Source organism: Aplosporella prunicola (assembly GCF_010093885.1).
Source record: "Aplosporella prunicola CBS 121167 unplaced genomic scaffold K452scaffold_6, whole genome shotgun sequence".
In the NCBI taxonomy this organism is placed as follows: Eukaryota; Fungi; Ascomycota; class Dothideomycetes; order Botryosphaeriales; family Aplosporellaceae; genus Aplosporella; species Aplosporella prunicola.
Genome location: NW_022983534.1, coordinates 546,544 through 563,924, shown reverse-complemented (window position 1 = coordinate 563,924; position 17,381 = coordinate 546,544). Strand labels below are relative to the sequence as shown.

Sequence of the window (17,381 nt, the reverse complement as noted above, 5' to 3'; positions counted from 1 at the left end):
GACGAGGGCAAAGGCTTCAACGAAGACGAGGATGAGAAAGAGGGGAAAGTTCGCGCGGTGCGACACCCATCTTGTCGCGATAAGCAGCTTATCTTTTGTTTTCTGTGCCCGGGAACTCGCATCTCCAGTGTACGGCGAGACCCAGACGTACGCGCGCTCCCGCTGTCGACGGCGGTTGGCAGGCACCACCTGTTTGCACCACCGGGAGGCCCGGCCTCATCCGCGTCGCGGTCGTGAAGAAAAATTCCAAGACCTGCTTGCTTGCTAGCTTCTGCGCGTCTCACGGCCCCGAGCTCCGATGGGCTGCAGGCCTGCGAGTCACCCGCTGCAGGGCAGGGAGATCACTGCCCCAACATTGGCCAGCCGGCCGTCGGAAAGCCCGCAGGAGCAAGGGTAAAAGTAAGCTGCGTCCGTTGCAGGTGTCTGGGCCATGCGCGAAGGAGGGGGGCGCAGAGCTGTCAACGGTCGCTGTCTTACTCTCGGGACTCAAAAAAAGTGGGCTTGTCAAGCAAAGCGCTCCGTCTCTGGCTCCAAGGCATGCATGTGCCGTGATGCGCATGCGGGTACTCGCATGCCCCGCTGCGCAGTTGCATGAGCGAAATTGGACCTGGTCTGGCGTGCTAGTTCTTGAGGAGCAGTAAGCTGATACAATCGTCGTGGGGCACGAAACTGTTGGTGTGAGCATACTTCATACTTGGTGTTCCAATCGTAGCTGAGAACGACAGAAAGTGGCTTTCGAGTCCTTACACTGTCAATTGGAGTTTGGAGAGATCTTGCCGTTTTCTCGTGCGGAGATACATGCCGCCTGTTTGCCCGGAGCATCCGATCCTGACATGAGATTGGTTGCATAGCCTTGGTTTGTAGGATTAGTTGACAGCTGTGTCCCTGCAGCACATTCCGGCTTGCTACACAGCGTAGTTCGCGAGGACGAGATGCTTTTGTCTTTCCTTCCCCATGGCCAGTTTTGGATCTGCAAGCAGCACGTGCAAAGACAACAGGTAGTTTGACCCTACCATTGGTGGGTCAGCCCTTGATGTACACAATGCTCGAAAGGCTCCGGTCCTCGCCTTAATCCAGCTGTTGATTGGCCAGTCGATAAGGACAGAAGTTACGCAGACGATGAGCGAGGCGACGTAAAGCATGCTCTTACAGCTCTGAGACAGTGAATCCCGACGAATACACCCTCTGATCGTGCATGTTGTTGGGGATGAAAAGGTTGCAATGGAGGAGGTTGTGTTATGCTGGAGAACCGAAGATAATGATCCCACTCACTCATCCCCATGCGAGAAGGTGGGCCTAGAGGGGACCTGTGTTTCATCCCCACTTTTACTGGCGAACGGAAGGAATTGCAGAGTGCATTTGCGTCTCGCAGCCTTGAAAAGTGGTTTGGTAGAAGCAGATGCGGGGGTTCGCAAGTTCGCAACAAGGATTGGAAGAAGGACATGCATGGAGAAAGAGAGCTTTTCACTTACTTGGTACCGTCTTGGGATTCGAGGTCGATCACATGATTGCGGTAGTAAGAAGGACATGGGCAGGCGCCACCCTCTCAACGGAAAAATTTCGTGAGCACCTACAGCATGAGTGAGTCAGGGGGTTTCGTCGTTGAGCACATCAGGGTCTAAGGTAAGCAGTTTTTTGCCCCCCGCAATGAGGGGGGAGAGAGGATGGGATTGACGGGCGGTATACTTCATTCTGATGTTAAGATTAGGCAGTTGCAAGGGTAGGTGTTGGAGCGTGCAGAGTGCTAGTGCGGCGAGTTGGTGGTTCCGGTTAGTCATGTTCCTCGACAGGTGTAAGGTAGAGACGAACTGCCAGGGCGGCAGGCTGCAGTAGGCAGCTACAACAACAAGGGACGTCAGAGGGCGTTTTTTTTTTTTTTTTTTTTTCGAGGATTTTAGCATGGCGGAGGGTAATTGTCATGCAACGTGGCCCGGTGCTTGGCATGCGGGGGAGGCCGGCAAGGAAAAAGGACATTTTTGTGCCTTTGTGGTAGAGGGGGCTTGGAGCGGGCCAGATCTCGATCGCTGAGAGATAGGGTTGGCCGCGAACAGATACGCGAGCTTTTGGATCGGCTGGCACAAAATTGCGCAGGCTCCACCATGGCTTTTTTGTCGCAGCTGGGGGAGCCGCGGATGGGCCAGGCATGACGCATCGCGCCCGCTCGCCAATCGCACATCCCGTGCCACAAAGATTCTAGCGTTTCCCGCGCGGTCTGATGACACGGTGCACCAATGGGTCAAGTGCGCGGAGCCCGCACCGCCGCCAGTTCTGCTTCTTTCTTAACTCCGATTCCCACTGCTTCCCACCTTCCCGGTTGCCTTTCCACTACTTTCCTTATTAAGGGGGCGTCGGCCAGCTGCTTGCTTCTTCCACCCCATCCATCCATCCCCATCCAACGAGTCCCCCGCTCGCTCTCCTCGCCTCGCCTCGCCACACAACAACAAATCCACCACCACCACTTACCTACCACCACCCTTCACCACTGGGAGCTTTTGGTTCGATATCAGTCGTTCCTCTCAGGCTCAGCATTCATAATTCCCATTTGCACGCCGTCCACATTTCTACCTATTCATTGAAACACTCACGTTGGCCTCGCAACTATGCCTCCAATTCGAACCTTGGCCACCGCCAAGCAGCCCGTCAAGACCGAGCGTACCCACGAGGAGAACCAAGAGAGGTCGGTTCCCGTCCTGTCTCGGCGACGTTGTGCAATTGCCGCTGACAGCCAATCAGAGCCTATATCGCCGCGTCGAGGCGAAGCGACCGTAGTCTCGAGGCCCGCATTGAGTCTGCTCGACGAGCTTCAGAGATTCACAAGAAGCGCACTGGCCGCGCTCTGCGAGTCACTGAACAGGATGTTGTCAATGAAGAGATGTACGAAGAAGAAGACGACGACCTTCCCGCCCAGTACCGACGTCTCACTGCGCACCTTCACACTCACAGCATGGACTTCAACCGGAAGTTGCAGGCATACCTCACTACCCACCATGCTGGTAGGGAGACTCTTGGCTCTATGATGAATTCCTTTAATCAGCCCTACCCTAACGCGCCCGGGTTCGCGCCACAAATGACAATGATGCCTCACCCGTCATACCCACAGCCACAGATGCTGCCTCCTCAGATGATCCATCGGTCGCCTTCCTCATACCGCACCACGCCATACCGCCTTCCCCAGTCACATGGCGCCAAGGTCCATCAAAGGTCGCAGTCATTTGCAGCACCACAAGAATACAATTACCATCAAAACCCGGTCCCGAACCGTCCTATGGGAATGGAGGATCGCCGCATGTCGCTGCCAGCTCAGACAATTCGATCTCCGTCGGCTTCGCCCATGGCCACGCGATCTGATTCTTGCCAGGCTGATGTACCCAAAGACTCTGCACAGCCATCCCCGCCTGCTGTTGATGTTCAACCGATGTATGGAGCAGCTACTTCGTCGCCCGAAACTGCACAAAACGACTACACCTTCAACTACTCCTACGATATGTTTGGACCATTTTCCATGGAATTACCACAAGAGACACAACAAATGCTCGGGCCATTCATGGGCTCAAACGATCCGAACAATGCCCTGTTCTTGGGCAACGACGAAATGTTCCCGCAGGCACCCGTCTACAGCTATAACCCAAACCTTAATGGGAAGCGTCTCTCGAGTCTTTCTAATCCGTCGACTCAGGGTATGCATCAAACACTGTCGCTAGGCAACCCACCCATTCCGGCTGTCGACCCTCAGCATCTTGACTTCAACAGCCAGATCTCTACCGAGTCTGATGGCATTCCTCACAACCCCGCCATGTTTCAACCTATGGACTGGCCTAATTACGAGGTCGCAAATCCTGGCTTGAGCAGGCAAAACAGCGCCCAGGGCAGCTCTGGGCTTATCACTCCTGGTGTCGAGTGGGCCAAGTTTATCGACGGCACCATGTTGGACGAGCAGCTGACGAATTCTCAATGATAAAAGATGGGCAACTATTATTCCGCCCTTGTCGCCTGACACTCCGCTTGCCGAGCGTGGAGCTGTCACATTCATTAATCGGTTTTCTTTATTGTTAACGACTCGGTCACTTGGAGTATTATATCCGGCGTTATCGCATGTTTTTTGCATGGTCCGTCGTCTGCGGTGGGCAATGGGAGTTCTGGAAGTGTGTGGCTAAGATGAGGGTTGGGCAGGATGACCTGACAAGCGCGCCACAATGGGTTCTTTTTCTATAGGACGAACGGATTGGGCGCCTGGATGACATTCTCGGCGTGTGGCTATGGGCACGTTTCTTTTTATGTGGGTTGGCTAGTTTTAGTTGAATCGGCAGTTGGAGGAAGGTTAGATCGACTTGGGGCTCGCAGGGTAATGGCAGGGAAGAGGGGGGCCGAGCGAAGGCAAAAGTCAATGTTCATCCAAGCGAGTTTAGCGATGGTGTACATTGGTAGCGTTCAAGGTCGGAAACAAATAGAAAAGATCAAATCGGGCAAAGGGACAAAGACCCGGTGCACTGGGACGTTCCCGAGGCGTGGATGCTAATTCGCGCGATCAGCCATGGCGGCCCTATTCGGCATACCGATCGCGGCGCCGGCGCCTCCCCTTCGATCGATCTCTCCGCACCCGGACCGTCAAACATCGCGCGTGGCTGTTGAAGCGTCCCGATGCTGTTCGAGGCCCGCCTGAGCTCTCGAAATTGACGCGCAACTGTGACGGCGCGAATTGGCAGTCACCTAAACTTACCCACCCTTCATCAACCGTGCGACAACGCTGCCGCTTGCCACTCTCTTCTTTTCTTCTCCTCATCTCCTCTCTGTCCGACTCTACCCTACTCGTACGTGTGCCGCTGCGGCTCGTTCCCGTTGTCTGACAAGAAGGCTAGACGTAACGCCACCAGGCGACACAGGACCTCAGGTAGTGTTGCGGCGCGCGCTGATTGGGACAGAGTGGCGCCAGGCCTCTGCTTGCGGGGAATGCGGGTGCGCGCCGATGACTGGCTGCAGCCGAGGCATCTCGACTGCCCGCGTGGACTGGACGCCACCGCCGCCTCAAAAGCCTCCTCGTCGTCACGGCGGCGCACGCGAAAAGAAGCTTGACTCCTACGCTGCGCTAACTCTCGGCCTTCGCGTCTTTCATGAGCGCGGTTCATTATTCAGCTTGGCTCGTCATTCCATGGAGCACGGCATCCCGTGCGCGCGCCTACCCGTCCTTTGCTGCCCCATCGAGGTTGTTGTTCAATGATTCTCCGCACCGCCCGGGGTCTTCCCCCTCATTGAGAGCGTTTTCAAGTCATACAGCTGAGGCGTCTGTCAACTGATTCGTCGTACCGTTCAAGGCTGTCTTCTTTAGGCCCCGTTTTTGCTCTAGTGTCACACGGTGTCCGGGTACCTGAACTGGAACGGTTGTCACCATGCCAACCACCATCAGTGCCTACTCATCGCTCCACGGCGTGCTGAGAAAAGAGTATTGTCTCCCCCGCAGATCAGTTCCTCAGCCCACTCTCTACAGAAGCAATGTACGTAGCCGTCAGTACCAGTTGTTCTCCACCTGAAGATTCCGCTGCGGCCTGGCCCGCGCGCCGTTGGTGAGACATCGGGAGAAGCGGAAGGATGCGTCCAACGGTCAACACATGGCGAGAAACCAGTCGCGCAAGGGAATGGTACCACCAAATAAGCTCTGAATAATGGCCGAATTTCCCAACGGTCTCCAGGAATTGATGAAGTTGTACACAGGCAGCCGAAGACCTTATCGGAGTCTGCCTTGGAATCTTCCATAGTTGCGAAGATGTCTAGTAACGAGATGCCCGAGGCCTCTTATCTCTGGCTCAACCACACAAGAAGTTTGTCCTGGGCTTCCTGTAGAAGACCGCCAGCAGGCACGTCACTAAGGGAAATGGAGATGGACGTGAACCGAGCCTCTTTCATCTATCCGCCCCACGCAACAGTGACGATGTAAGTGCGACAGTGGCCTCTCTTTTGTCCCTCTCTCTTGCAACGGCTTTCGTACCTCCATCTGGTTTCCTGCATTGCCATCCATGGTGCGACTGGTATAGCAGCTCTCAGTATAGCAGGAAATTGTCATTCAGGAGCTCACGGTGGGATATAAAATGAGTCGTGGGCAGCCGCCTTTTACCAGCATCGCCTTCTTGTTCCTTGTGAACTCGACCACTCTCGTTTCGCACTCTCCAAGCTGCACTCGTTGATACTGCCTCTGAGGAAATCGATCCCAGTTCATGCCATGATGCTTCTTCGAGTTGTTCCGCTGGCTTTTTGTCTGGCTGCCGCCACGGCTAAGCCCATCCCTAGGGCAGGTGAGTCAAGCTGAGCATAAAGCAGTTAATTGCTTGGGCAAATACGCGTTTTCAAACTCCCACATGCCTTGCTTGAACCCTTTCCAACCACATATCCACCAATCACAATCTCCTTCCCTTCCGACCTTCCCCTACCTCCCAAACCATTACTAGCCCCAAATTCACTCCCTACCCACCCACTCAATTCCATCCCCTCTCCTCCTCTACACCTTCATCAACATACCAGACTAACACTCTCTCCTCGCCCAGGTGCCAACAATGACCCTTACGGCGGCCCAGAGCCAAACACATTCTCAGACACAATGACATTTCCCGACGTAACCCCTGTGATGGGCATCCCGCAAACCAGCCCCGCCGTGTTCTGCACCTCCCTCCAAGCCGACACCATCACTGTCTCCGTCACGGTCCCCATGCCCGCCAGCACGTTCCCCGCCGTCACAGTCGACAGCGTCAGGACGGTCAGCGTCGACATACCGGCCGCCGTTAGCATCTCAACCGTCAACGTCCCAACCACTGTCATGGGCCCCTCGGTAGTGGTCACCGACACGCTCGTCACGACCTCCATGGTCACTTTGCCTGCGCCGCCGGCGCCGCCTGCGGACGTCTTCACCGTAACAGTGACCACGACCCTGTGCCCCGACATGCCGGTCCCGCCCATGTTGCCTGTCGCGTCTAACGTGCCGGAGGAGCCTTACGGCGAGACGGGCGTGCCGGACGTAAATGCGGCAAGCGTGTCGCCGTCACCACCAGAGACGTCGATCCTGACGCTGCCGTTATTCCCCAGCACAGACGTGCCAGAGGAGCCATACGGCAGGACGGGCGTGCCGGACGTGGTGCCCTTTGAGACGACGACGATGATGCTAGACGTGACGGTCCCGGTGGAGCCGACGACGACGACGACGATGACCTCGTCCGTGAATGTGCAGCCCATGCCTGCGGTGCCGATGACGACGCTGTCGACGACGACGGTTCTAACGACGGTGGGGTCCGTCGTGAGGACTGTGGAGGTTGTGTCGACGAGGACGACGATGGTGGTGCCGGAGATGTCGATTCTTCCTGTGTCGTCTCCGCTGTTGATGAGGCCGGCGGCTCCATCGACTACGGTTGTTGTGGGTGTGCCGGTTGTGAACGATGTCTCGTAAGTGGTTTTCACCTTGTCTTCTTCACCCCCCTCGTCCTCCTCTTCCTCCTTACTTCCTTCCCCTCCTTTTTTCACCATGATACGACTACTCCCACTACCTCTCTACAATACTTGCCTTACAAGTTGGTGCTGATCCTGATGCTTGACAGGACCTCCACGTATAATAGTGATGTGCCGTCGACGCTCATCACTGCGGCTCGCGAGAGTACGCCAACTGAGTATGGTGGGCTGCCGAATGTCGTTGACGTTGTTGAGGAGGATGATGAGGAAGAGGAGGATGATGGTGATGAGTATGGTGGTGATGACAGTGACGACGTGGACAACGACATGGACAATGACATGGATGACGACAGCAAGTAAGGAGGGGCGGTATGGAGAAGACAACGGTGTGTCTGTGTGATTGTGTGGGATAGGGAAGTGGGACGTAGGTCTCGGAAGCTATGTAGGATCGATCCTTCAAGGCTCGTTTCGAAGACATTCTTTTGGTATTGCCTATATGGCTGGATGTTCAAAAATACCGTGAAATGTGCTGGAGAACCATAAACTGCAGACAAATTGCAAATCACGTACCCAAAGAAGCGGCTGTGTCGTAATGAAAATAGTTGAAGTATATCTACGCCATACAGCTATTCGTTAAGCTTGATTCGAATTTGGACCATGTAACAATTATATTTAATGGGCATTCTACTATTTTTGCTGCGGCCATCACTAAATAAAGTAGATCAGCTATGTCTATGGTTGCTCATACAATTACGCTGCGATCAGTCAATTGTCTGCACAGGCAAGAAAATGATACAAAAATAGCCATATAGTATGTATACAGTCAAGGTTGCATATAAAGTTGAAGCTAGTCACCAACTCCCGGCCACTAAAAAGTTGTTTATCGGTATATTTAGCTAGTGTTTGGGTGGCCGTTTGCATATCTTTACCGGTATAGAGAGCGAAAGTGTATAGCCCTTAAACGCTAAAAAGAGGTCGGACTGTACCCCAAAATGACAGGAAAAGGTAAACTAAAATAGCATAAACTCAACTCGTGGGAATCCCGAATATTCCAAATAGCCGGCACCCCAGAGAAACAAACTTTCCCGTTTATCGGCTGTTCAGATAGCCTGGATAGTCGGCAAAGTCTCAGGTTAGGTGGGGGAATGGCCTAGACTTCAGCCCTAGCAATCACGGATGCAAGGGACCCGGCATTTGACGTGAATCAGTGGTTTGAAGATCAATTGCCGATGAAGAAAATCATAGTGGTGATGGAATGGTGAGTGAAGAATGAGAAGCGAGGCGCGCCGGGTCGCAACCAGGCATTCCAGCCCAAACTCTTGGCGTCTACCGCCCCGCCAAAACTTCTACGCAGCTCGTCCAACACAACCGCACTGACTCACCTGCAACGACACCGCAACTCATCCTCGACACGAGACTTCGACTTCGCGTCACTCCACGAACCCCCGGCCGTCCGCGCGCACCGAATCGAGCAAGAGCAGGGATCCAGGGAGCCTTTGCGAACGCCGTCACTTCATCCAGAACCCACACCACACACACACACCGACCGGGTCGCGTACCACCGCACAATCGTCACAATGGAGGAGGTCAACGCGGACAGCGCCAACTACCAGAACTGCCGTTTCTACGAGCAGAAGTACCCCGAGGTCGACGAGTTTGTCATGGTCAACGTCAAACAGGTACGGATTGGTGCGGTGGTAGCCCTTCTTTCTCGCGCGCTGACTTGTTGCTCCCTGGTGCACAGATTGCGGAAATGGGCGCCTACGTCAAGCTGCTCGAGTACGACAACATCGACGGCATGATTCTGCTCTCCGAACTGTCTAGGAGGCGTATCCGTTCGATTCAGAAGCTCATCAGGGTCGGGAGGAACGAGGTCGTCGTCGTCCTGCGTGTCGACAAGGAAAAGGGTATGTGGGCGAACACGCGAAGCGCGGCGCGCGCAGCGCACGCCGATGCGCAGCAGCAGCAGCAGCATGCTGACGTCAAAATCTCACGCAGGTTACATTGATTTGTCGAAGCGCCGTGTCTCGCCCGAGGACATTGTCAAGTGCGAGGAGCGCTACAACAAGTCCAAGATGGTGCACTCGATCATGCGCCACGTAGCGACGAACGCGCAGATGCCGATTGAGAAGCTGTACGAGACGATTGTGTGGCCGCTGCACCGGAAGTACGGCCACGCCGTCGACGCCTTCAAGCTGTCGATCACCAACCCGGACGTGTGGACCGAGGTGGCCTTCCCGTCGCAGAGCGTCGAGAAGGAGCTCACGACGTACATTGCCAAGCGCCTGACGCCGCAGCCCACCAAGGTGCGTGCCGACGTCGAGGTGACGTGCTTTGGCTACGATGGCATCGACGCCGTCAAGGAGGCCCTGCGCACCGCCGAGAGCAAGAACACCACCGACACCCAGATCAAGGTCAAGCTGGTCTCTCCTCCCCTCTACGTCCTCACCAGCCAGTGCCTCGACAAGAACCTCGGCATCTCTGTCCTCGAGGAGGCCATCAAGGACATCACGGCCAACATCCAGAAGAACGGCGGCGACTGTAAGATCAAGATGGCGCCCAAGGCCGTCACCGAGTCCGATGACGCTGAGCTGCAGGCTCTCATGGACAAGCGGGCGCAGGAGAACCTGGAGGTCAGCGGCGACGAGGACGAGTCGGGCTCCGACGAGGGCATTGTCGAGAACTAAGGCGATTATTATTATCGGTGTCGCCGAGGCGAGTTTCAGTTTGGGTTGGGCAGTTCCGAGGCTTCGTCTTGGTCTGATAGGGCAAAGAGGAAATTTGTAGAGGGGCGCAAGATAAAAAAAAATCATGATGCTGGTCGGGGATGTACTCTATTCTACGAGTTGAGACGAGGGGGGATACCAAAAATAGACGTTACACCACCCAAATCACAACATGGTGTAGCAGATCCGAAAACGAATGTGCAGAATCGCTCGGCTTTTGTCAAATCTATTCAATCAAATTTTGTCTCTGCCTGCCCATTCAATCCGCGCGTGCTAGGAAACGCGGTCCATTGCACTGACAGTATGTAGGGAGACAACTGTTTTTATATTCATATAGGCATTTTATCAAATATTGGAATGTGAATATACCACAACGTATCAAATCAAGCAAATAAAGTTGAATCGCCTAAATTTGCGTAAGATCTATATGTGCCTGTACAACAGAGCTGCCCCAGCTTTTATCAAAAATATCCAAACCCCTTCCCTCCTCAATTCCTAAACAGCATCAAGCCCTGCTCGCCGAGGTCCTCGTCGTCGTCGTCCTCAGCGCCGCTAGCCACGCCATCGGCCTCGTCCTCGGCCAGCGCCATGCGGCGCCCAAACAAGCTGCCAAACAGCTCGTCGGCCTGGCGCTCGCCCCACGCGCCGCGCTCCTCGGGCGCCATGAAGTTCTGCAGCTTCTCGTGCACCGTATAGCGCAGCTTGCGGCCCTTGGACGCGCGCGTGTCGACGTGGCGCTTCGTCTTGGCGTCGCGCGCCGCCTGCCAGTGGGGCACGTTGAAGGCGAGGCCGGCGGCGCCCGACGAGGCGTCCTGGCTCCGCTGCTCCAGCAGCTCCTTGAGCAGCAAGCCGTAGAAGTCCGCGTCGTCGAAGACGGCGGGCGAGTCGGTGGCGTGCGTGGCGGCAGCCGCCTGCAAAGGGGCGCACGAGCGCGGCGTCTGCGTGCGCTTGACCAGGCGCACCGAGTCGGCCAGCTGCGCCGACAGCACGTCGATAATGGTCTGCTGCTGCGCCGCGGCGGCGTTGTTGAGCTTGCTGCGGGCGGGCAGCGCCGACACGCCGCGCGCCTTGCTCGACCACTTCTCCAGCACCGCCTGCCGGTGCGGCACCGTCGCCGCCTCGTAGCTCTGCATCTGGCTCCACGCGTCCTCCGTCGCCGTCGACGTGCTGATCTCGCCGCGCTTGCGCTTCGTCCCCGTGCGCGCCGTGTGCAGGCTCTCGCGCAGGTCGTTCAGCGAGTTCCACAGGTTGCACGCGGCTTCCTCGGCCGCGCGGATGGGGTCCTCGGCCTCGCTGGCGTCGGCGGGCAGCTTGGCTTGCGGCGCCGCCATCGAGTTGGTCGCGATGAGCGCCTTTTGAAGCCGGATCCTCGTGTTGAGCAGCGAGTCGAACGTCTTGCGCTGTGCCTTGACCGCGCGACCCTTTTCGGCGTCTGCTTTGGCCGCCTCTGAGATTGTGGCCGCGACTGTCTTCTGCTCCTCGTTCATGAGCTTGCGCAGCTCGGCGCGATCAATGGCCGGTTTGGCATCCTCCATATCTTCGTCTTCGTCGTCGTCGTCGTCGTCGTCGTCGTCGTCCTCATCATCCTCGTCGTCTTCGTCTTCGGCGCTCAGGTCCGTGGCGTCGGTACCCTCTTCCTCGCCCTCGGAGCCCATCCCATCGTCCTCGTCCTCGTCATGCGCTGCATCCTCCTCTTCCTCGCTGCTTTCCTCGTCGAAGCCCTTGCTGAACGGGTCGTCGCTGTCCTCATCCTCAACAGCATCGCGACTGACGCGCGCTCCCTTGTACTTGGGGCCTAGCGGGGCGGCAGCAGGCTTGCGCAGCTTGCTCTTGCCAACGTCGACATAGTGCTCTCTCCCGTCGGCAGCCTCAGGTTCGCTGTCAGAATCCTCGCTCTCGCTCGCGTAGTTGTCGGGCTCCTCGGGGTCGAAGTCTGCAGAGAGCGCGCCGTTAGCAAATTTGTATCGCGCACGAGCAAAAGAGAGAATTCACAAACCTGCGGGCGCAGGGCCGTCGATGTCAGCCAGCTGCTCAGCGAGCGTCTTGGAGCGCTTGGGTTTGGCCATGGCTGTGGTTGTGCCGTAGTAGTTGGTTGCGGAGAAAAAAGTTTGGAATGAGTCGCGCAGCTTCGGTCGTGTCGGCTTCGACCAGTGTCGATCGCCGGCCTGCCCTACCACGTAACTACTCCTACCGAGGCGCTGTCGAACTACATACTTAACCATAATAACTACTTAATCCCCAAATGCGAGACGAAGCCATAAAGCAATTACTAAAGGTGTCCTGAGAAAATGGAGCAAAAGTCCCACGCTTAACCATCAAGTCCCAAGCTCTCTCTCAACTCTGCAGCCTGCACATCCTCAGGCAGCACATCTAAAATGTATGCCCATAGTTCCTTCGCAATCTTTCCTCTCGCAGCCTCGGCCTTCTTCCAGCGCGCCAGCTCCTTGTCGATGCCAGCCTTCTCTTCGCCTGTGACAGGACGCACGCTGCCACCTCGCAAGGAATCCAGCCTCGCACGGAGTTCCTGCGTTTCGGCTTCGAGGCCGATGACAGTGCTGCGTAGGTCAACCGTTGACATGGTAGCATTGAGTGTTGTGAGCTTAGCCCGCAGGGACTTGGCTTCTCCGGCTGCGGCAGTGGTCTCGTCTTTGAGTGCTTGGATTGAAGCATCCATGGCGGCGAGCTCTTCTGGGCCGGCGGAATCGGCTGAGTTCTGTGATGAGTTAGTCTCGAGCGGAGTGACTTGCCATGAATGGTAACGGAAGGATTAGTACGGACCTGGATTGCATGGTACACGATTTGCTTGCCAGACGCACGGCCTTCGATCTCTTTGCGTTCGTGGAGTTCTTTTAGAAGCTTCGCAGCGGCGGCTTAGATGACGAAAGTCAGCGCGGCTTCGGACAACTCCGAGCACGTCTCACTCACCTTTCGAGACGCGGTTATGGAGGTTGGCCGAGACATCGGTGGCCTGAAGGCGCGTAAGCAGTGAGCAATTTGGAGCGATCTATGTGAGCATACGGAGTAGGGACGGCTGAATTGCGAGAGGTTCAGTTAGCTTGTATTGCCAGCGAGGGAAACGGCACACTGGACGTACTTTTGCTTGCCTACAGATGCGTTAGTGAGCTCAAATACAAGATAGACAAAATTGACCCTAACTTACGTAGGTAGGTGAGAATGGTATCAGCCGCTAAATACGAGTTCAAGTCAGTGGAAGGCTAGAAATTGGCGTTGCGCTTCCTTGCAAGGTGAGCGCCTGAGATTGGAGTACACTCACCCTCATTCCCGCTGACTTTCTCAGTCTTCTCTTTGCGGGGCGCCATGTTTGGAGAGCTCACTGTGAGTGGCGGTCAGGAAACGAAGGATTGTGGCGTGGCGCATGTTATATGGAAGCCAAGTTTGCAGTGACAGATGAGGAAGTCACCACCCACATGTGTGGTCCGAGGAGTCCCGATCAACCGTTCGCGAAGTAGATAGGTACAGTACCAAACCGCGCGATATTTTGTATATTCCGTAGAGATACCTCCCTTCAAACCCCTCTCAAAATAATGTCATTCAAAGTAATTTGGGTACGCCAGCTTGGTGGGCATAACCAAGCCATCCTGGTTGCATAACCCTATGTTCTTCGGAGCCACTGAGGACGAATGTATAACAAACACAACATAATCAATACTCCTATAGAGACGGTTAAGCAAACAGGGTGAATTCCTGTACAAAAGTCCGGCGTATGAACGTCTCCAGAAACAGTATTGAAGAAAGCAAACAGCACCCCCTCCATAAAAAGTACCCCCTCAAAAAGTTCGAAGTTTAAAAAAGGTAAGGGGGAAGAAAAGAACAGCGAAGAAGAATAGAAAGAAGAAACTAAAGTAGTCGAAGGATTCCGACAGACGGAAGGACCAAGGAACCTAATCACCCAGGTACTAGAAATCGCAACGCTATGCATCAAAACAAGAACCTCTGTCGGCCATCCCACCCGAGGAGCGCCTAGTTCCTGGTAGGTCAATCTCAAGCGAACTGAGGACCGCAATACACTCTTGACAGAGGTATTAGCAGCGAACAGATACACGAGTGATTAACAAACGGCCGTGATATCATTCCTCTTTTCACTCCCACCTCTCCCCAGTCCAAACTCTCGCCTCGCACAACTGTTCACGCATTCTTTTGAGTGTCGAAGCTGAAGTTGTTCAACCACAGCGTAAACTCTTTCAGGTTCATCTACATTACAACCTATAGGTCGGTTAGTCTCTACTAAATGAATTTTGCAAGAGTCGACACTTACACAGTCCGAATTCTCCTTGATTTGCGGGACACCCATCTCTTCGAATGTCTTGGGACCCTTTACTGCGGATGTGGTCGCTGCTGGTTTGACCTGTGGTGCGGGGGTGCTTGGGCCAGAGCTTGGGGCTTGCGCTTGCTGCAACTTAGATGGCGGTGCCGTCGCCGCGTGCTGCGGGCCGGTGGGTCTACCAGAGCTCCCGGGCCTGCTTCCCGAGGAAGCAGCAGTACCCGCAGTGCCAGGTCTGCCACTAGAGGTGCCGGGCCGCGGGCTCATGACGCCAGAGCCAGGAGGCGGGGACGCCATCGTGCTGGTGCGTTCATAACCTTGTGGCAGCTTCGGGTCTGCGCGTGGTAACACAGGTGCAGTAAATCCAATGTCCGGTACAGGAGATCCCATAGCGGCTTGTCCCGGCTTCTGCAACTTGCCGCGACCATCAGGCGAACCGACACCGTAGCCAGCCAGAGGGACTCCTGAGCTAGATGACACGGAGATACGTTCGGGGCGCTCCACGCTAGGACCTCCAGGTTGACGATAGCCAGGAGCGCCGCGACCAGCCATTGGGTGGCCGCGGCCGGCAGGGCCCATACTCTCAATAGAATAAGGACGGCCCTGTGACGTCCTTTTGGAGGGACTTGTGGGGACGTTGGACGGGAGGATATTGAAGGCTGAAGCCGCGCGAGCCTCGGGAGGACCGCCGAACGGCATAGGAGGCCCGTTGTCCATTGGGTATGGCGCCGCCGAACTTGGACGTTCCATAGGTGCGCCAACTAGAGGCTTATCCTCAAGAGGATAGGGAGCGGCCGATGAGCTCCGTGGAGGACGGCCAGAGGAGGGAGATGTAACAGCACCTGGGCCGTAACCAGGCGACATAGGAGTCACCTCTGACACCGAAGGCATTGCTGGTTGATGGTTGTTTCTGGACAATCTGTCGGGTCTCTGACCTCTCTTGGATCCATGCAAGGATCTGATGCGGTTGACGGCGATTTTCTCGTGATCCTTCTTCGACAAAGTGTTTGACCTCTTGATACCTTCAATTCTACCAATGGCATCATCGTTGCCATCGGCAGCAGCCTTGTCGTACCACTCCATGGCCTTTTCTGTGTTGACAGGGACGTGGATGCCGATTTCATTGAAGTAGCCCATGGCGAACTCTGCCGTAGCAAGACCAGCCTCGGCGGCACGTTCGGCATAAACGTAGGCAAGTTCCTCGTTCTTCTGGAAAACTCCTTCGTAACCACAAAGGAACCATTTGCTGATAGCCATGTCCGCTTCGGGTTCAGCTTGACGTGCTGCGAGGGCGTTGTAATGCAAAGAGAGAGCGGGATCAAAGTCACATCCGAGAGTGCACAGCTCATAAGCGGCACCCATCTTGAGCTGGGCTTTGGCGAATCCGAGGAAGGCGGCCTTTTCAATGTTTGCCTTTGCTTCCTTCTCGTTGTAAGGAAGGTACTGTTCCGGAACATTGATCTGCGGCAGCTCTCTCGCCTGCAGCATGCCCAAAACATAGGCTCCCTGTGGGGCGTTCTCATCTGCTGTCTGAGCCGCTTGCTTGATGAGATAGATGCCTCTTGAAAAATCTTGCGGTTGGCCATTCTGTCCGAGCAGAGTCATCATGCCAAGTCGCTATATCACGGTCAGCGCGATCATCCCAAGCATGATTGTCCGGTATGACTTACATAATTAGAGGCCGAATCTCCTGCCTCCGCGCCTTTCTGGTAGTGAACTAGTGCCTTCACGGGGTCGTTCGACTGCTCGAAAAGCATGCCAATCCTATACTCCGCGCGGTAATATTGTCTGTCCGCAGCTCTCGAGTAGCACCTGAAAGCCTCCTTCTTGTCTATCCTCATTCCAAACTTGCCAAACTCCAGCCACATACCCCTCATAAATTCGGCCTTTGGATGATGCTGATCCGCAAGAAACGAGACTATGTTCATCGCGTCCAGTCGAACTTGGTGCTCGACAGCCGGTGTTGTGGGCCGGCTCGTCTTGCCAATCGATATACGGTCCAAGTGCATGCTGGAGGCGTCGCAGTACGAGAGCGCGTCTTGCGCCCAAGCGAGCTGCATCTCCGGGTCATTGGAGTTGAGTACGCCAACGCGCGCCGACTCTAGTATATGTTCCTTGGACTCGTCGGATGGTGGGACATTCGGCAGGTTGGGGATCTTCGGAAAAGGCGAGAAGTTGGGCATGTCGGCGTGGGTGCCGTCTGAGAAACGGCTGTAATCGTGGGGCTGCGCGGAGAGGTTGACCATGCTGGACATTCTCTGGGGGTATCCGCTTGAGCCGTTCATGAGGTGAGGGGGCACCGAGCCCTGGCGAGCGTTGGCTTCGAGCTCCATGTGGGCGACTTGGTTCTGGATCTGGTCAACGTCCTCTTGCATGACGCGCTGAGGAGCGGGCGCGACGAGCTCGGGGGTGGGCATGTAGTAGTCGTCGGTGCCGCCAGGAACAAAGGTGGCTCCAAGGCCGTAGTTATGCTGGGGGTATTGTTGGTAACTCATGGCTTGCTGCGGCTGAGGCCAGAAGGGGTGACAAAGCCGCTGATGCTGAGGCTCAGCCGGTGATGGGGACGGGAACTGGGGTTCGGTGGTGGCTATTTTCTCACTTCGCGCCTAAGCAGGCTGTCAGCCGGCGCCTCCTTGTATCAGCGCTCTGGTCGCCCGTGCGGCGCCTCGGCCGGCGTGGAGAAGGCATTAAGGATGCATAAAAGGCCAGAAGGATGACGCTTTCTGGGGTTCTGGCCTACCTTCGCTTGCTGGGCGATCAAGGGCGTACGGCGACGCGCGACGGAAGGGCGGCACGAGCAGGGTGCGCGATGCAGGCGGGTGCGATAGTTAATCTGAACAAATGCGCCTCGTCACTGCGGCGGGAGAGGCAAGCAATAATCCTGTGCACGTCACTTTATTAAAGCAACGTCAGCTGCGGCAACGCCCGGCGCGGGCAAGACAAGACCT

The 17,381-nt window shown here is 55.7% G+C and overlaps 8 protein-coding genes across 8 annotated transcripts; 4 read left to right on the top strand and 4 right to left on the bottom strand.

Annotated features, from left to right (window-relative positions):
- The first annotated feature begins 1,230 nt into the window (after positions 1-1,230).
- On the top strand, positions 1,231-1,886 carry K452DRAFT_284904 (uncharacterized protein). Its single transcript, XM_033540024.1, has one exon. It carries the CDS (start codon positions 1,281-1,283, stop codon positions 1,506-1,508), a length of 228 nt encoding a protein of 75 aa, XP_033400289.1. The 5' UTR covers positions 1,231-1,280; the 3' UTR covers positions 1,509-1,886.
- Positions 1,887-2,373: 487 nt separating this feature from the next.
- On the top strand, positions 2,374-4,095 carry K452DRAFT_143839 (uncharacterized protein). The gene is made up of 2 exons (XM_033535448.1): positions 2,374-2,677; positions 2,734-4,095. Exons 1-2 carry the CDS (start codon positions 2,601-2,603, stop codon positions 3,953-3,955), a joined length of 1,299 nt encoding a protein of 432 aa, XP_033400288.1. The 5' UTR covers positions 2,374-2,600; the 3' UTR covers positions 3,956-4,095.
- Positions 4,096-6,586: 2,491 nt separating this feature from the next.
- K452DRAFT_316547 (uncharacterized protein) lies at positions 6,587-7,871 on the top strand (the record flags this gene model as incomplete). The annotated part of the gene is made up of 2 exons (XM_033543978.1): positions 6,587-7,422; positions 7,575-7,871. 2 exons carry the CDS (start codon positions 6,587-6,589, stop codon positions 7,783-7,785), a joined length of 1,047 nt encoding a protein of 348 aa, XP_033400287.1. The 3' UTR covers positions 7,786-7,871.
- A 919-nt stretch (positions 7,872-8,790) lies between these two features.
- Positions 8,791-10,490, top strand: K452DRAFT_266523 (uncharacterized protein). The gene is made up of 3 exons (XM_033538797.1): positions 8,791-9,104; positions 9,170-9,332; positions 9,424-10,490. The coding sequence occupies exons 1-3, from the start codon at positions 9,003-9,005 to the stop codon at positions 10,110-10,112; spliced, it is 954 nt and encodes a 317-aa protein (XP_033400286.1). The 5' UTR covers positions 8,791-9,002; the 3' UTR covers positions 10,113-10,490.
- A 65-nt stretch (positions 10,491-10,555) lies between these two features.
- Positions 10,556-12,242, bottom strand: K452DRAFT_266520 (uncharacterized protein). Its single transcript, XM_033538796.1, has 2 exons — positions 12,148-12,242; positions 10,556-12,084 (listed from the first exon to the last, which is right to left on the bottom strand). The coding sequence occupies exons 1-2, from the start codon at positions 12,215-12,217 to the stop codon at positions 10,640-10,642; spliced, it is 1,515 nt and encodes a 504-aa protein (XP_033400285.1). The 5' UTR covers positions 12,218-12,242; the 3' UTR covers positions 10,556-10,639.
- Positions 12,243-12,459: 217 nt separating this feature from the next.
- Positions 12,460-13,471, bottom strand: K452DRAFT_296003 (uncharacterized protein; the record flags this gene model as incomplete). The annotated part of the gene is made up of 7 exons (XM_033541883.1): positions 12,460-12,864; positions 12,930-13,021; positions 13,077-13,119; positions 13,170-13,182; positions 13,246-13,255; positions 13,312-13,338; positions 13,426-13,471. 7 exons carry the CDS (start codon positions 13,469-13,471, stop codon positions 12,460-12,462), a joined length of 636 nt encoding a protein of 211 aa, XP_033400284.1.
- A 221-nt stretch (positions 13,472-13,692) lies between these two features.
- Positions 13,693-14,227, bottom strand: K452DRAFT_143789 (uncharacterized protein). Its single transcript, XM_033535447.1, has one exon. It carries the CDS (start codon positions 14,089-14,091, stop codon positions 13,765-13,767), a length of 327 nt encoding a protein of 108 aa, XP_033400283.1. The 5' UTR covers positions 14,092-14,227; the 3' UTR covers positions 13,693-13,764.
- K452DRAFT_143788 (uncharacterized protein) lies at positions 14,228-17,034 on the bottom strand. Its single transcript, XM_033535446.1, has 3 exons — positions 16,104-17,034; positions 14,428-16,050; positions 14,228-14,375 (listed from the first exon to the last, which is right to left on the bottom strand). The coding sequence occupies exons 1-3, from the start codon at positions 16,926-16,928 to the stop codon at positions 14,364-14,366; spliced, it is 2,460 nt and encodes an 819-aa protein (XP_033400282.1). The 5' UTR covers positions 16,929-17,034; the 3' UTR covers positions 14,228-14,363.
- Positions 17,035-17,381: the final 347 nt, after the last annotated feature.

Excerpts from the sequence above, each read along its gene's own strand:
- K452DRAFT_284904 (XM_033540024.1), top strand. The coding sequence starts at position 1,281 with ATGCGAGAAGGTGGGCCTAGAGGGGACCTGTGTTTCATCCCCACTTTT.
- K452DRAFT_143839 (XM_033535448.1), top strand. The coding sequence starts at position 2,601 with ATGCCTCCAATTCGAACCTTGGCCACCGCCAAGCAGCCCGTCAAGACC. Across the intron at positions 2,678-2,733 it reads CACGAGGAGAACCAAGAGAG|AGCCTATATCGCCGCGTCGA; the intron begins GTCGGTTCCCGT and ends ACAGCCAATCAG.
- K452DRAFT_266523 (XM_033538797.1), top strand. The coding sequence starts at position 9,003 with ATGGAGGAGGTCAACGCGGACAGCGCCAACTACCAGAACTGCCGTTTC. Across the intron at positions 9,105-9,169 it reads TCATGGTCAACGTCAAACAG|ATTGCGGAAATGGGCGCCTA; the intron begins GTACGGATTGGT and ends CCTGGTGCACAG. Across the intron at positions 9,333-9,423 it reads GCGTGTCGACAAGGAAAAGG|GTTACATTGATTTGTCGAAG; the intron begins GTATGTGGGCGA and ends AATCTCACGCAG.
- K452DRAFT_266520 (XM_033538796.1), bottom strand. The coding sequence starts at position 12,217 with ATGGCCAAACCCAAGCGCTCCAAGACGCTCGCTGAGCAGCTGGCTGAC. Across the intron at positions 12,085-12,147 it reads CGACGGCCCTGCGCCCGCAG|ACTTCGACCCCGAGGAGCCC; the intron begins GTTTGTGAATTC and ends CGCTCTCTGCAG.
- K452DRAFT_143789 (XM_033535447.1), bottom strand. The coding sequence starts at position 14,091 with ATGCATAGCGTTGCGATTTCTAGTACCTGGGTGATTAGGTTCCTTGGT.
- K452DRAFT_143788 (XM_033535446.1), bottom strand. The coding sequence starts at position 16,928 with ATGAGTTACCAACAATACCCCCAGCATAACTACGGCCTTGGAGCCACC. Across the intron at positions 16,051-16,103 it reads GAGATTCGGCCTCTAATTAT|CGACTTGGCATGATGACTCT; the intron begins GTAAGTCATACC and ends ACCGTGATATAG.